The sequence below is a fragment of the Myodes glareolus genome, chromosome 17 (genome assembly GCF_982192425.1).
Source record: "Myodes glareolus chromosome 17, mMyoGla1.1, whole genome shotgun sequence".
NCBI lineage: Eukaryota > Metazoa > Chordata > Mammalia > Rodentia > Cricetidae > Myodes > Myodes glareolus.
Window position 1 is genome coordinate 54682520 of NC_142042.1, and position 17538 is coordinate 54700057.

Here is a 17538-nt window from a genome sequence, read left to right on the forward strand (position 1 = left end):
CAAAAACCAAAAGCCAAAAAAAAAAAAAAAAGAGAAGAAAATTAAAGAAAAAATGTAAAAAAGAAATAAGGTTGTTTAAAAATTAATATTGTATTCACAGAAGTAGAGGCAAGCACTGTAAAACAGTATTTTTCTGGTAGCAAGGATGTAAGAGCAACAAAATAGGAGTAGGAATTAAAGAGGAAATATGAATAATTCAAGATCTTGGTAATTGAAGGGGGCAAAAACAGTAGAGAGTGTTTCATAGTATCAAATATGACTCAGCCACACAATGAATAAGAGTGAGAATGGCATCACAAATGCTTATTGTTGGTTTTTGAGATCATAATTTTATTAACATCATGGAGAAAGTTCTTAGTTTTACATGGAGTCAAAGAAATATGTAGTTAGTAAGCAGGAATTTCAAAGATAAATAGTTAGCAAGCAGGAATTTGAAAGATAACATGAATAATCATTAGCTTGAGACAATAGAGAGGTTAATCAGATATCTTTGTTTTTATATTCATATGGGATGCTTGTGGAATAGGAGAAAATAAGGATTTCTCTCCTCGGACTTGGTATGTTTTGGAACAGATAAAGTCACAGAACAAGTGGTTATGTTGAAGTTCAAAGAACAGTGATCAGAACTAGCTTGAGAGAAGAACAGTTCTTTTAAATTTGAAGAGAAGCCAGACAGATTCAGGGAGTAATGAGTTGAAAGTAAAGGTACACACTGTTATCAATCCAAATTATTTTATGTAGATACATTGCTTATTTTACTTCATGAACGTTGGATTCATTTGGCTATAAATTAACCTAGAAACATAACTGTTAGTATTTATCCATTATTACTTTTGCATAGTTTGTTTACATGGTTACTCCCTGTAACTTTCATTAACCTATCTCTTTTTTAGGGGTGTGTGTGTTCATTTAGCAGCATAGTAGTTTCTCTCTAGGTCCTATATTCAGTCTATTCATTGGTTCTTGGTCCGATAATTTTGCCATATATGGATTGAATCTTCTTTTCAAATGGCATTATTCTTATTTCTTCTCTTTCCTACCTTCTAATACAGTGATTAGCACATTTTATTTTGTTTATTTTAGATGAGATGACTAAATCTAAAAATGACAAAGAAATGGAACTGGAAGAATTGAAAAAAATATTGGTAGGTATATATTCTTTCTTATTAATATCCAGCAATTACTTTAAAATAACTTTGAAATTGCTGGCTTGGATTTTAAAACTAAATATTTCATACCTAATTTTCTGCTAAAATATAAAAATTTTATATTTGCTTTTGAATAAAGCTTCAATCTTATCTGTATCTATTTTTATAGGTTTTTGTTAACTATCATGACCAGAATGTTTGTATTATTTAAACATGTTGCTATCACACCTAAAATAAAAGCAAATATGCATATTATGCTATGCTATAAAGACCTAGTGAACAGTGGACACACATGTCTTATCCTAGATCTTACTGAAATTGTTTTCAGTTTTTCTTTTCTCAGTGTGATACTGGCTATGGGTTTGTTAAATATAGGCTTGCTACACTAAGGTATTATTTTTCTATACCTAATTTATTCAGGGATGTCATCATAAATGGATGTTTAATTTTATCAAAGGCCTTTTCTATGTCTATTGAAATGATCATGTGATTTTTATCCTTGATTCTTTTTATGTGTTATATTACTTTTATTGATTTGCATATATTGAACCATTCTTGCATTCCTGGAATGAAACCAACTTGATCATGGTGAACGATCTTCTTAATATGGTATGAATTTGATTTGCCAGTATTTTATTGAAGTTTTAAACTTATTAAATATATTGGTCTATAGTATCTTTTTGTTGTCTCCTTTTCATGTTTTGGTAATAGGATAATATTGGATTTATAAAATGATCTATTTTAGATAAGAGTTTGTAGACTGCTTAGAAGAATGTATATTTAATAGCCATTGGGTGGGATATTCTGTAAATGTATATTAACAATTGTTGGGGGATGCTGCTTGTACGTTTTCCAGCCTCCTTAAATAATCACACAGAAATCTGTATTAATTGCAATACTGTTTGGCCAATAGTTTAAACAAATTTCTGGCTAATTTTTATATCTTAAATTAACCCATTTCTATTAATTTGTGTATCACCATGAAGTCGTGGCCTACTGGCAAAGTCTCGGGGCTTCAGCAAAGGTGTTTGTCCCCAGTGGCAGCTATATGGCTTCTTACTCACTCTGCCTTCTTTCTCTCAGCATTCAGTTTGGTTTTCCAGCCTATCTCTATTCTATGCCACTGGCTAGAACAGATTTATTCATTAACCAATAAAAGCAACACATAGACAGAAGGACTTCCCATACCATTTTCCCTTTTCTGTTAAACAAAACAGGTATCAAGCAAGAATTACAGTTACAATATTTATATCTGTCTACTTTATCTTTTATTATAGCTAAGGAAAACTATAACTATTTTTCAACTGTATCAAAGACTCCTAAAGGAAATATTACCTAAGTAAACAAGAAGTGCATTATAAGCAACTTCCAAAACTCTAGAGTTGACAGAGACATCTCACTGCCTGGACAGTCACCCAAAGTTCTCCTGTAACATTGGGACATCCATCTTCTGCTTACAGGCCCATAGTATCTGGCAGACTTTCCATGAAGTAGGAAATTTCAAAGATAGAACCATCTATATTGGTAGTTTGTCAGTCACAGTCTTCTGTGTCCTACAGAATGTCTAGCAGACTGTTTCATGAAGCAGGAACCCTGAAGGACTGTCTCATCTTCTTTAGACAAGTTCAGTAGTCATTTTCCTGTGGGTACTGAATGCCTAGTTTATACTGCATAACATCAAACAGTCCAGGCAAGAGCAGTTTCTTGCCCAAATGACTAACAAATTCCATAAGGAACTTTTTCAATGCCCATCATCCTCTTGAAGTAGATTGGTGCTGCCAGAAACAGATGTGTCTCATTGTCATAAAAGGTCTTAAGCTTTTAAAACATTTTAATTGCCATATTCTGTAAGTCTTTGAAAGGTTTGAAGAGTAACTGAAATATAGCTCTATATATCTAGAAAACCTAACTAACATGACTACAAGCTTAATTATTATAGATGACTATCTATTAACCTGTATTTCTTAATTATATATTACGTTTTAAAATGTGTTGCACAAGCACAATACCTTAATCAAGAGCAGAAATACATATACACAGTAAGGCAAAATTGACCTTAAATTTGTATCAATAGACCAGGATCCATACCAATTCAAAGTATTACTCTTTATAGCATAGCCCTCTTTAAATGTAAACAAACATTTATAAATAATATTTGAGAATTTGGGTGTAGTTCTTTCCAAACTGCTTTTTGCTTTTTGTTGGGCGAAGTCATTTTTGGGGATGTTCACAGTGAACTTTTGGGGAGTCTTGGTCCATAAAACCACATTAATCTGGAAGGATTCCACAGGTTCTCATGCTCTGTAGAAACAAAAGAAGAACCCTTTTCCCAAAGCAACACATCCTTAGACCCAAATTTTGAAGTCAAGATACCTCTAAAACATATATGTTGGTTTACTCCTTTTACTCTATGACTGTCTCTTTAAAGACCTTGTTTTATTTTTCAAACGATTTACTTCTTTTTTATAACTCTCTTTTTCCCAAGCTTACGTACATTTATTCAACACTGTGGCCCATTTGGAGGCCTTTTTTTTTTAAAAAAAAAATCAGAATCTGTCTTTAATGTATATCTGTAATTATTTTCTGATAAGAAACGCTTTTTTTTTTTTTTAAAAATCCTAAGTGGGCATGGCTAGGGCCAAGATGGCCCTGCCTAGTTGCTCTGCCCAGTTCAACATGGCAGAGGCATGTTCACTGCCTTTGGGAACCATTCTTTGTGCCCCAGATCCATGGTCCGGTCACAGCAAGTCAATATTACCATTAAGCAAGTTGTAGCATTCTGCTCATAGACCCCATTTAAATGCTCCATAGCCAGACCTCCTTAAAGTGTCAGAGCCATTCATGCTGATTAGCCAGGAAGCCTTCTTAAAGGAGCCATACAGTTTTTGGTGCTATCGCTGAGTCAGGAAGCCTTCTCTTTAAAGAATTGTGCCTCTTCTTGCTTCTAACAAACAGAGCCCACCCGAGAAAATGCTGCTACCAAAAAGCCATGCTTAACTCTGTTTTATTTTGTGTGTGTGTGTGTGTGTGTGTGTGTGTGTGTGTGTCTGTGTCTGTGTCTAGGATTCCTTTCCAAGCTTTTTCAGGTTTTACATGGATTACTCAGCCCCACGTTGGTGCCAATTTGTTGGGGGAGACCATGTGTTCGTTCCCAGCTTCTCAGACCTCAAAATAATCCCATAGAAATCTGTATTAATTGCAATACTCTTTGGCCAATAGCTGAAGTGTATTTCTGGCTAGTTTTTATATCTTAAATTGACCCATTTCTACTAATCTGTGTATTATTATGAGGTTGTGGCCTACTGGCAAAGCCTCAGCAGGCTCCAGCAAAGGTATCTGTCCCCAGTGTCAGCTATGTGGCTTCTCACTCATTCTGCCTTTTTTTCTCCCAGCATTTAGTTTAGTTTTCTCGCCTAGACTTCTATTCTGCTAAGCCACTGGACGAAACAAATTTATTCATTAACCAATAAAAGCAACACATAGATAGAAGGACCTTCCATACCAAACATTTGATCTATAATGTAGTTAATATGATGTCCTGTTTCTTTTTTTGGTCTGAATAATATATTTACTCATGGAATTGCGTGTTACATTCACTTATTATTACTTTATTTTGGCCTGTCTGTCCTTTTGTGTGCAGTAGGTTTTGTTTTATGAAATTGGGCACACCAATGTTTGCTGCATATTAATTTCTAATCATTATATCTTGTTGAATTGCTACCTTTATTTGTAGTGATTTAGTTCTTCTCTTCTGATTTGTTTTGACTTGATGCCTGCTTTTTCAGATACTAGTATAGTTCTCCTGGCTTGTTTTCAATTTCTACTTGCTTACTATGTCAACTTATGCTTTTTCACATTTTACCTTTTCCAGTTAAGTATGCTTCTTGCAGAGAAAAAACAATTGAAAATTATTTTTTAATTCAATTTTTAAGTCCACATCTTTTCCACAAAATGGGTATAAACAAAAGATATTTTGATAGCAAAAAAATAGTAACTTCTCTATTTGGGCCAATGATATCCTTAGTCGTGGATTTTTTTTTAATATTTGTTTTATTTTGGTTTGTTGAGACAGGATTTCTCTGTATAGCTTTGGTGCCTGTACTGGAATTAGCTCTTGTAGACCAGGCTGGCCTTGAACTCACAGAGGTCCACCTGCCTCTGCCTCCCAAGTGCTGGGATTAAAGACATGTGCCACCACTGCCCAATTTAGTCATGTGTTTTTTCATGAGGTTTACTTATCAGGCATGAAATCCCTCCTTGGAGTAGGCCTCCTACTCAATCAGAAAGTGGTTGGTTATCCCCTTAACAGTTGTGCCACATTATTGTACCTGTAGACACATCTTGGTAGGCAAGTCAGTATTTTAGTAAACAGGATTCAGCACTGGGAGAGACTATTAATCTCTCTTTTTTTAAACACGGGAACTGTTTAACACATCCTGGCACTAAAATATTAGTCAGCAGGGAGAGAATTTCCTGATGACTTAAGTTTGATTTTTCTATGTTCTGCATCCAAAGTGATAGTTATTTTCAGCAATAGGATCTTACCATCTGTTTATGTTGAACAGTCAAGAGCAGTGACAATAGTCTGTGTTGTTTTGGGCACATCAGAGCCTCCCTGGCCATCAACTCCTGAGGAGGTATTTCATGCTCGGCGCTGAGATTTTCATTTAGTAACCCACATTGGGTGTTTTATTGTTCATCTGGCAGGATGCTTTATGTTCAAATTCCTGTATTTTATATATATTGTATTTAAAATCAGCGTACAAACTAATGAATTTCTATAAGACTTCTTCACACATGTTTAGTTTTGGCTAATGTATCTCCTAACTTCGCATTTTCCCAGTTTCCCTATTCCCACTTAAGCCTTTAACCTTGAGAATTCCCCTGATCTCCTTTTATATTACCTACATTTTTCTTTCCCTTCTAATTACATTGGTCTCTTTATTTGTAAGATTGTAGGCTTTCATATAGCTTTTCATGTACTATTTATTTTGGTTAAGCCTTTTGTCACTCCATTTCCTCAAGCTCTACTCCCCATTCATGACTTATTTATTGTCTTTTCAGTCTGAAATATTCCTTCCAGTATCCTCTGTAAAGATAGTTTAATGGTAACAATTACTTATTTTTATCATGATAAATTTTATTTCTCCTTCAGTTTTTAAAAATACTTATTTTTATCTATCTGTATGTGTGAATATTTGCATGAATGTATGTGTACCCACATGCATGCTTCGTGCCTGCAGAAGCCAAGAGAAGGCATTGAATTCTCTGAAATTGGAGTTTGTAAGCCTCCATGTAGGTGCTGTAAACTATTCTATACTATTTCCATATTGCTTGTGTCCTCTTTGAACTCATTGGTTACTTTTACAAGTAGACATTTGAATTCTTTTTCTGGCATTTTAACCATTTTAAAATTGGTTGGTTGGTTGGTTAAGTGTGTGTGTGTGTGTGTATGTGTTTGATGGCATATGTGTGGAGAGAACAACTTATTGTAATAGATTCTTTCCTTCTACCATGTGCGTTCTAAGGATCCAATTTAGGTGGTCATCAGAGTTGGAGGCAAGTGCCTTTACCTACTGAAACATCATATCATCTAATTAGTTTCAACCATTTGGATTTAGTAATACATTAGTTATGATGTTTTGTAGCTGTCATATTGCCTTGAGTTTTAATGATCTTGTTTATATATTATGATTTGTACATTTGTTGATATGGATATTTTATAGTGACCAGTTTCCTTTTGAGGACTCAGTGCTGCTTGGCAAATGGGAAAAACAAACTCTTGTAACAGTTGTAATACCATACCAAACTAGGTAAAGAAATACACTTAGAATTTATTAAAGCCAGTTTAGTTCCACTAGTGGCCATAGAATATAAAATAACAAAAGTATTGTAGACGTAGCTATAAAGTTAAATATAATTAGGGTAACAATAAAAATAATAAAAACATGATGTAAAAGAAGGGACCAAAGGAAGGTTGAAAAGGTAGTAGTATTAAATAAAATAACAGAAAAAGAAATGAGAAATGTTAGGAAGTGGTGGGAAAAAGTATTAAAATCTAATTACACAATAAAGAAAATGTATGGTAAAAAGCTGATGAATGTAAGGGGAATGAAAAATAAAAACAAAAACAATTTTTTGGGGGTTTGGTTTTGTTGAGACAGGATTTCTCTGTTTAATAGCCCAGACTATCCTAGAACTCACTTTGTATACCAAACTGGCCTCGAATGTGAAGAGATCCACCTGCCTCTGGCTCCTGAGTGCTAGAATTAAAGGTGTGCACCAGCACCTGTCAAAAAAAAGGTTTTAAAAGCATGTTTTACGCTTTAAAAGCATGATTTAAAAAATGCTTACAGTATAATAGAAAGAAAAAAGAGAAATATGGCGGGGAAAACAACAAACACACACACAAATCCTAACAAAAACACCTACGGTCTGTTTGATGGAGATAAATTTCAAATATCTTCAATTCAAAAATAAAATAAAAAACTAAAACAATTTTTTTGAGCCCCCCCAAACTAAAACAAATTTAATACAAAATATTCAATTGGATTTACTCCAGGTCTTCTAATGCTGGAGTCTTCTAGGTAGAATAGTTTGTCAGTTGATGTTGGAGTCTTTTGTCTTTTCTAATGTTTAGACTGGTGTTGAGGCTGGATCCTGCTTAGAGTTAGATGTATAATAAAATTGCCTTCAGTTTAGGAATTTTTCTTTATTTATCAAGAATCTCTGCTGGCCAGACGTAGCTTTGCATCTGTGTGTAGGGCACTCCTGACAGTTTATACGTACTACAGTTACTACTGTCTAATAAATGGGGTGTCTACTGAGTGCGTTGGATAGTATGGGAAGCAAATAGATCATTGAGACCTGAACTGTAAGATCAGCCTCAATGCTTTCAGTCCCACACTATATCAAGTACTATGTAGAAAGGAGGTGACTTGGAAACTACAAGGTTAGATAAAAGAATAACATCATCCAAAAGGTAAGCCTCAACTGAGCTTTAGAGTTCTTAGTCCTCTAATAGTTCACCACTTAGTAGATAGGTGGCCATCCACTAACTTCAGACTCAAGCCATTAATCTCCACAGCTACTCTTAAGTAATAGGATCCATTTTTTTTTTTTTACTATGTAAAGTTTGGCTACAGACTACTGAATTCTTCATTCCTTGACCTTCCCGCTGCCAGCTCTCCTGAACTTCTTAAAATGTCTGAACTGTTTAAAATGCTTTTTTTTCTTCCCAGCCTGGTGATGGTGGTGCACACATTCCAGTGCTTGGGAGGCAGAGGCATGAGGATCTCTGTGAGTTTGAGGCCATCCTGGTCTACAGAGCTAGTTCTAGGACAGGCTTCAAGCTACAGAGAAACCTTGTCTCAAAATAACAACCATGTCTCAAATAAATAAAATGTTTTTTTCTTTCATGCTTGCTGTCTAATACCTAAGAGCTTTGGGCAGGCTATTATTGCCTAACTTTCGGAATTGTGTTTATGCCTTTTTTCAGACCCCTACAGTAACTCAGTGTCAACCAATAATCTCAAAATGGCACCCAGTGACAGTCATCTGAGATAAGAGGAATGCCAAAATGGATCTCTTCTCTATTCATCATCAGATTTAAAACTGGATCCCTGTCTTAGCAAACATTGTATTGTGGACTTGCTCTGTGAGACTGGCAGTTTTGTTTCTCTAGGGCCATCTGGCTTATCTTTTGGATGAAGCTTTTGTTTCTTCTTTCACTTCTCAGTCCTCAGCTGGAACTGTGCATTGCCCATTTCTGTTTGCTGCTTAACCTTTCTGCTTGATTTCCAATGCTCTCTCAATTATCCCTTCCTTGGAATAGAGCCTGACTTTTGTTATCTTCACCTTTCTCATTAACCCTATCACATGAAGGCAATTTCTAACTGTTTACCATAAAAATATCAGTTTTTAAATATTAAGTATTCCCCTCTGTATGCTATGAATATATTTTATTATCATTGGTTACTAAAGAAGCTGTTTTGGCCAATGACTTAGTAGAGTAAATCCAGGTAGGAAATCTGGACAGAGATAAAGAGAGAAAGTAGGCAGGGTAAGGGAGATGCCATATAGCTGCTGAAAGAGAAAGATGCCAACTGCCAGCCAGAACCTAACTGGTAGGCAACAATCTCATGGTGATTCACAGATTAATAGAAATGTGTTAATTTAAGATTTAAGAGTTAGCTAGAAATATGCATAACTAATATAGTTTCTGTGTAATTATTTCGGGTCTAGGAAATGAATGAGCAGTCTTTTCCTACAAATTTATTTATTTATTTTTTTAGACAAAGTTTCACTGTGTAACAGCCCTGGCTGTCCTGGAACTCACTTTGTAGACCAGGCTGGCCTTAATCTGCCTGCCTCTGTCTCTCAAGTGCTGGGATTAAAGCATGCGCCACCACGCCCATCTTTGTTTTCTCTACTTAAGCGATTTTAACCAAGGAAATATACTATAGTTCCTTCTGTTGGGCAGTTTAGTAATTTTCAATATGTTTATAGTTTAACAGTCATGCTTTTTTCCTACTGTTTTTAAACAGGTAGAATACCAAAAACTTTTAGATGAAAAGAAACAAGTTGAGAAGCTTGCTGAAGAATTACAAGAGAAAGTACAAGAACTAACTCTCCTTTTGCAAACCAGAGAGGTTTGTTAAGGATATGTTTGTTTCCAATGTTTTGTTAAGAGAATATAGATTTATAAAGTAGATTATGACATAGTCATTTGCTTTGTAAAGGATTTCTTCACATATTTATTTTTAAAAGTGTGTGTTCTTGTTATATTTAACATGCTAATGACAGTTTTCAAATAGGGAACCTTCATATTGTAATGTGGGAGAATTATTGTAATGTGGGGTCAATACTTAAAAAAGAATCCAGTTTATGCATGTTATGGTTTATGATAATTCTGTTTCTTGATGTCTTTAGTATTTCTTGATACATTTAATTTTTAGCCCTTATTAAATGCTGGATTCTTAACAATATTTTTATAATGCTTATATTTAAACTTATCTTTAAATTTAAAGTATATTTGTAGACCTGTAAAAGAATTGGAACTTCTTTTTAAAATAGTAAGAACACCTTAGTCTCTAAGACACTTCCTGACTTCACTACTATATTTCCCTTACTAATATAAAATTTTAGGCTAGGTGTAGTGTCACATTTGTTTATTCCTAGTGTTCTATAGATAGAGGCAGGCAGATATCTGTGAGATTGAGACTAACTAGTCTGGTATGAATAGAGAGTTCCAGGCTAGCTAGGGATATATGGTGAGAGTCTTCTCAGAAAAACAAACAAACAGGCAAATTAACAGTAAGCAAAACTAATAAAATTTTAAATGAAGTTAATTACTTAGTAGATTAAAATGGATAACATTTTCTGTCTGAGCTTTAGGCTGTCACAGTAGAGTTTACTTGCATTGAATTTGTTATTGCTAATTTAAAAAGCAAATGATTATCACATTATATACTTAAATTTAAAATATTTAGCTGGACATGGTATTTGTATCTATCTATAACCCTAGTACTTTGGCAGAAGAGGTAGGAGAACCAAGAATTCAAGGTCTCTGGGCAGTGGTTGGCGTACACATTTAATCCCAGCACACTGGTGGCAGAGGCAGGTGGATCTCTGTGATTTGGAGGCCAGCCTGGTATACAAAGTGAGTTTCAGGACAGCTAGGACTATACAGAGAAACCCCATCTCAAAAAACAAAATAAACAAAAATTTAAGGTCAACTTCATTTATAGATTGAGTTCAAGACCAGCCTGCACTGAATAAGACTGTATGATAAATATTTTTTTAATATCCTGATAAATTTTTCCTAAATGTATTACTTGATTACTTTGAGCAACCATATTCTTTTTTATTATTTATTTATTTATTTATTTATTTAGAGACAGTGTCTTACTTTGCATCTCTGGCTTTTCTGGAACTCACTATGTAGACCAGATCTCTGCCTCTAAGTTCTGGGATTGTGTCACCATGCCCAGCCTAATTATATCTTGTATATGGAGAAAATCTGGTAGAACATTTGTCATAAATATATATATTTATTTTGCAGAAAGAGGTCCATGATTTGGAAGTAGAATTAACCGTCACTAAAACAAGTGATCAGTATTATTCAAAACAGGTTGAAGAACTAAAAACTAAGCTGGAAGAAGAGAAGTATGTTTTTCACATATCTATATACAGTTTAATTCCTAAGATTTGTGATAAAAATAGTTTCCTATTTATATCAATGGATTTGAAATTGAGTTTTATCCCTAAAGATAAAAATGAAAGCCAGGCGTGGTGGGTGCACAAACGTAATCCTAGCACTTTGGAAACTATAGCAGGAAAACTATGAATTTAGGGTCTGGGCTGTGTTGTGAGATCTTGTGTCAGAAAAGAAATTGTTTACTTATTTTATTGCTAAAGAAAGTTTGTATCATTATATAAAAGACTAATAACAAAAGTTAAATCTCTTTATATCAGCATTTAGTTATCTCTTGATATTTATGAGCTTTGGTTTCAGAAACCCCAAAGATACACAGATCTGAAGCTAGTCAAGTCCTATATGCAATCAGCAGAATATTTGCATATAAACTAAGTTTAACCTCTTACCGGGGAAGTTTTAACTCTTCTCCATAGTACTTGCATTACTAAACATAATGTAAATGCTATGTAAATGTTGTTTTACTGTATTCAGAAAATAATTGCAAGGAAGAAGTTGATATGCTCAATCCAGACATTTTCCTGTATAGTTTCAATTTTGAGTTGGATAAGTCAATGAATGTGGAATTTCTAGATACACAGGGTCCAACATTAATTTGGGGGAGGTATTTGTCATATAAAGGAAATTATTTGTGGTTCTTTTTTTATTTTGATAAATTGTTTCATAAGTTCATGTTGATACAATTCAATATATAAATTTATCTCTAATATTGTCTAAATAAATATCTAATGGAGTGATTTCAGCAAATTTAGTTTGTTAATAATTATCACCAAGAAAGAAGTAAATTCAAGTGCCTGTTGGTGGTAAACACTATTTTTCCTTTTGATTGCTTCTCAGGTATAGATGAAAATGGTAAGTAAAGTGTTAGGTGTGATGCCTCATGCATAGAATTCTAACCCTTGGGAAGCTGAAGAAGGAGGATTGTTGTAAGTTTGAGACCAGCCTGGGTTACATCATAATTCCCAGGCCAATATAAAGCCTAGACTTTTACTTGTAGTCCCATTCATTCCCTTTTTCTGATATTCTTTTAACAGTGTGTGTGTGTGTGTGTGTGTGTGTGTGTGTGTTTTCAGGAGATCTAGGTAATATTCATTTTATTAAAAATCCCCTTAAGAATTGAGTGGTCATTTATATTTTAGTATTAATTTATGTTATCTTTAGTATATTTGCTTTTTAATCTCTCATTACTTAGGGAAAAACTCTTTATTTTCTCTTCTGAATTTCCAATAATGTTAAATAAGAGGAAGTGGTAGATGCTCCCAAAATCATTTGGTGGTACCAGACACTACACTACCTTTATTTAAAATTGGTACTGACTTCAGCCAATAGCAGTGATAATTTCTATTTCAAATTTCAAATGGGAAATTTGAGACCTTGTAAGAATAATTGCATTTTAATTACAAATAGTTCATGCTTTCAAGGACTGTTATAATCAAAATTTCAGAAGTTTGAAATAGACTATTGAAAGTAACAATTATGTGAAGAAAATGACGTGTCCTTTATATTTCAGAAAAATGTATGTAGGGAATATACAAGGAAATATAATGTGTGACATAATGAAATGTTAATACGGAAACAATTTAAATATATTTGAATAAGCAAATTTAAAGAAGTAGAATAAGACTGTAATCTTGCTTCAAGACTTAATGGCCAGTATTATCTTATTTATATACTGCCTTTTCTTTCCCTTAAGATTATTTTGAATCAAATATTATATATCATCATATTTCATATTTATTTCTGTATGATATGTTTTTAAAAATAGACTTAAGAATGCTGAATTAACTGAAAGCTGTGATAAACTTTCCCTTGAGAACAAAAAATTGGCACAAGAAACCAGTGATATGGCCCTAGAACTCAAGAAAAATCAAGAAGATATCACTGTGAGTTGACAAAGTTATCAGTGATTTTGCTTTCTTACCTTCAAAATTAGAGGGACTTTAAAATGGATGATCTTCGAGTACCCCTTTAGCTTAAAAAGTTGGATTATCTTAGATATGGTATTTTTTGGAGGAAAAGCTGCATACTATTATTTGATATGGTGATAATGTACAACAGAAAATAGTCTACCAATATATGACTACCAGTGTATGAAATTAATTTAATTTTAAGCCTTAATTTTTTTGTATTTAGTAACATTCTATTTAGTCATAGATTTTTATGGAAGATGTAATATTGAATCATCTTATTTTTATTCAAGAACTTATGAATTAATATAAATAGTAAGTGTTCAAATATCTTAACTAAAATAGTACGTCATATATATTGGCATTAAGATAAAGTGTTGTTGGAGTTCACAAGTTCACTTGTGCCTTTATGGGAGAGAAGCTATCAGAGAATAACATTAATTTTGTCCTTGAAAGATGAATTATGAGTTTAGTAGGTAATGATTAGTTAAAGATTATGAATAAAGGATGCAAACCTACAAGTAACACTGGGAAATCAAAATAATTTTACTAGCTGCTATATATTATTAGAGTTGTTATTAATACAAGTCCATAAAACAGAACTGTACAAATTAAATAGCTCACTGTATTAGTTTGCTTGCTATTACTGTGATAAAACTTTATGACTAAAAGCAGCTTGGGGTGGGGGTAAGGAGCTTTGTTATGCTTACATATCTCAAGCATAGTCCATCATGAAGTGAAGTCTGGTCAGGAACTCAAGGCAGGAACCTTGAGGCAGAAACTAAAACCAGAGGCCATGGAGGAGAGCTGATTATTGGCTTGCTCCTTGGAGGCTTGTACAGCCTGCTTTTTTTTAATAGAACCTAGGACTGCTTGCCTAGGGGTTGTACCATCAGGCTGAGCCCTCCCATATCAATCATCAGTGAAGAAAATGCCTCACAGAGTTCCCTAAAGGTTAGTGTTATAGAGCCAGTTTTTTGAGTTTCCTTCTTTCCAGTACTCTTAATTTGTGTCAAGTTGACCAAAAAAAACCAAAAACAAAACCAACCCCCCCCCCCACAAAAACCCAACCAACCAGCAAAAAAAACAACACAGCAAACCCCTCCCCCACAAAACCTGGCATATGTCATACTTGTGAAAGTTTCAAATATTAATTTCAGTTACATTTTTGTTGAAGCAAAATGATTAAACATTGTTTATTATCTTTTTAGAATAGCAAAAAGCAAGAAGAACGGATGCTGAAACAAATAGAAAATATGGAAGAAAAAGAAACACATTTAAGGCAAGAGTAATGAGTTTGTCTTTGTCTCAAGGATTTTAGAATTTCTTTTCTATTAAATATTGTATAAACTTAGAATATTAGGTATAGGTTAAGATTTTAAAATCCTGTCTAAAAATGAAAATATAATAATTTTATACTTAAGTAATAAAAAATAAAATCATTTTATATTTAGTATTTAAGCAGTAAAATTATATGAAGATTCAAGTATCATAAACCTAACTCTTTAAAGTCTAAAAATTCTGCTAACTGTAGCTAGAACATTTAGAATAAAAAATTTTTAAATATTTTCAAGAGTATCAACTATTATATAATATTAGAATATTTGTGTCCATTCTGTTTTAAGAATATAATTATTAATCATAATGAAATTTTATATTATTTAAATGAAAATTTTTTCATTAATATTTTAGGCATTTCTTGATATTTTTCACAGTAATTTATTTGTATTTGTAACTTTGTTTTTAGATATTTACTTTTTCCAGGTTTTTGCTATTACAGATAATACTGAAGTAAATAAGGAGCACAGGTCTTGAATTTATTAAGATGATCTTAGAACTAATGATTCCAGTGACTTGGTAATTACCTGGTTCCTAGTAGTTTTTATTAATTGTAAGTTGTAAAATACAACCAAGATCATGTTGAAAGCTCTGGTTTCAAATGTTTCAATTGTTGCTTGGTATCATCACTAATTTAGCAATAATTTAAATTTTGCCACTTTTTATGATTTGCAGTTACCTTTTGTATATGCTTTGAAGTTTTTCAAAGCTTGCCTATAGGAATTTTTGTTGTAAAATTATCTAGAAATAGCTATACTCTTTAATCTTTTAAGGGCTTTTTTATTTACTTTTGACTTAAGCACCAATGTAGCAATCCTTTATCTATTTTATTTATAGCATTTTAATAACTTGTTTTCTTTTAATTTGTGGCAATTATTTTAATATAAATTTTAAAAATTTCTGTTAGTTTTGTTTTTTACTTTGTGTGTTTATACCATTGCTTTTATATTTAAAATACTTTTGCCTCCCTGAATTCAAATGCTAGTCTTTTTTCAAAATCTATATAGTGATGTTTAGCTTTTCTATTTCTTTTAAAAATATAAAAAATTTTAGAAAGCAAAGAAAAAAATAAAAAAGAAAAAAGTAAAAAAAAATTCAATCCTTCAGATTACTTGCAATCACATCTATAAATTTATGACTTGGCTTTTTTATTTTTTACTTTTGATATGGCAGTTTAAAATATGTTTTTATTAGTTCTTTGAAATTTTTGTATATTTTGATCATATTCACCTCCTTCCTTCTATTCCTAGGTCCATCCCCATCTTCTTACCTACTTCATGTCCTGTTGTTTTTTTTTTAAATTCATCCAGTCCAATTTCTGATGACAAAAATATTCATGTGGCTAATTCCTGGAGTGTGGCAATCTTTCAGGGGTCATCCTACTCTTAAAGAAAATCTGCTGTCCTTCTCACAGCAGCTATCAGTTACCAGTAGTTCCTAAACTAGGGATGGGGCTTTGTGTCCACCTCTCCTATTCATACTGGAATTTTGTTCAGCTTAAGCTTGCATAGGTCTTATGCATGCTATCAGAACCACTCTGAGTTCATATATGCAACTGCCTAGTTGTATCTGGAAAACACTGTTTCCCTATAGTCATCCATCATCTCTGGCTCTTATTATCTTTCTACTCCTTCCACAATGAATGTTGAGCTTTGGAAGAAGGTGTGTGATGCAGATGTTTCATTTAGAACTGAGCACTCTGCAGCCTCTTACTCTCTACAGGCTAATGAGTTATGGGGGTCTCTTTGTTAACTGCCATCTACTACAAAGAGAGCTTCACTTAACTGTGGGTCTAGCAATAAGTAGTAGGAGTCAGTTTAATACTCTATTTAGCAGAGTACTAGTAGAATATAATCTGGGTGCTCATTAACTGATGAATGAATAATGAAAATATATGTTTACACAATAGAATATTATTCAGTTTAAGAAAAAGGAAACTATGAAATTCATAGGTAAATGAATGGAACTGTAAACAATCATCCTGCTTGAGGTAAACCATACCCAGGAAGATAAATATAACATGCTCTCTCCCATATGTGACTTGTAGTTTTGAATCTTTAAATATGCATGTTTCATTTTGAATACTCATAGTAATCAGGAAACTAGTAAAGGGCCATGGATTAGGGGGATTTTCTGGGGCAGGGAGACAGAATGAAGTGATAAATAAAGGGGAATAAAGGGACAGAAAGGATTAAGTGTAGGGTAAGGATGAGAGGACAGGGTAGAGGAGGGAGCAATAGGAAAGGTAACTAATATTAAAGACCTTTAATAGTGTCATATGGAAACCTTTTACTATAGAAGCTTCCTAAATTATATACAGATCTAAAAAGAGTTTAAATAGAATTACCCCATAGTGGAAAGGACAGTGCTGTACTAGACATTACAGGCTAGCAAATAAAAAGCTACTGCCAAGAATGGGGTACTTCTTTTGAAGACACTGGCCAGTGGGATTCCATAGGCTGCACCTGCCAACATAGACTATTTTCTTTGCCTTTGGTTATTCTCCAGAAGTTAAAATAGTAAGACACTATTTTCTGAGAACAACACATACTTGAGTCATAGAACATGGAGAAATCAAGCTGATAGACCTGGAAGCTTTATCCCTATTGCCTATATTTCATAGTGCTAGAAAATGTTATGCACACTACAGGAGAATAAAAGACATCAACAGTCTTACACATTTGTGAACTCTGTGAGCTATGGTAATGACTAGTCTGGCATTATATACCATTCTATGGTATAATAGTGGCATGAATGTTATAGGAGTAACCAACCACATTTTGATTGGATTTAAGGATTTCTCCACAAGATAGAACCCATATGTGGCACCATTACCAAGGCCAAGAATCCATAGCTAGATAGTTCATAGATCTTAGGGGAAGGGCTTGTGTAAATCAGGCTGGACTTGAAATTGTAGTGATCTTCCTTG

General features: G+C 33.3%; 1 protein-coding gene across 6 annotated transcripts in view; it reads left to right on the top strand.

Annotated features, from left to right (window-relative positions):
• Positions 1 to 17538, top strand: part of Sycp1 (synaptonemal complex protein 1) — a 94248-nt gene that overhangs the window by 34099 nt on the left and 42611 nt on the right. For all 6 annotated transcript variants that reach the window (XM_085677905.2, XM_085677911.2, XM_085677910.2 and 3 more), the window contains 5 exons: positions 1084 to 1145; positions 9695 to 9799; positions 11212 to 11315; positions 13130 to 13247; positions 14483 to 14553. In XM_085677905.2, the coding sequence (XP_085534031.2) occupies positions 1084 to 1145; positions 9695 to 9799; positions 11212 to 11315; positions 13130 to 13247; positions 14483 to 14553 (460 nt within the window). The remainder of the gene's footprint in view (positions 1 to 1083; positions 1146 to 9694; positions 9800 to 11211; positions 11316 to 13129; positions 13248 to 14482; positions 14554 to 17538) is intronic.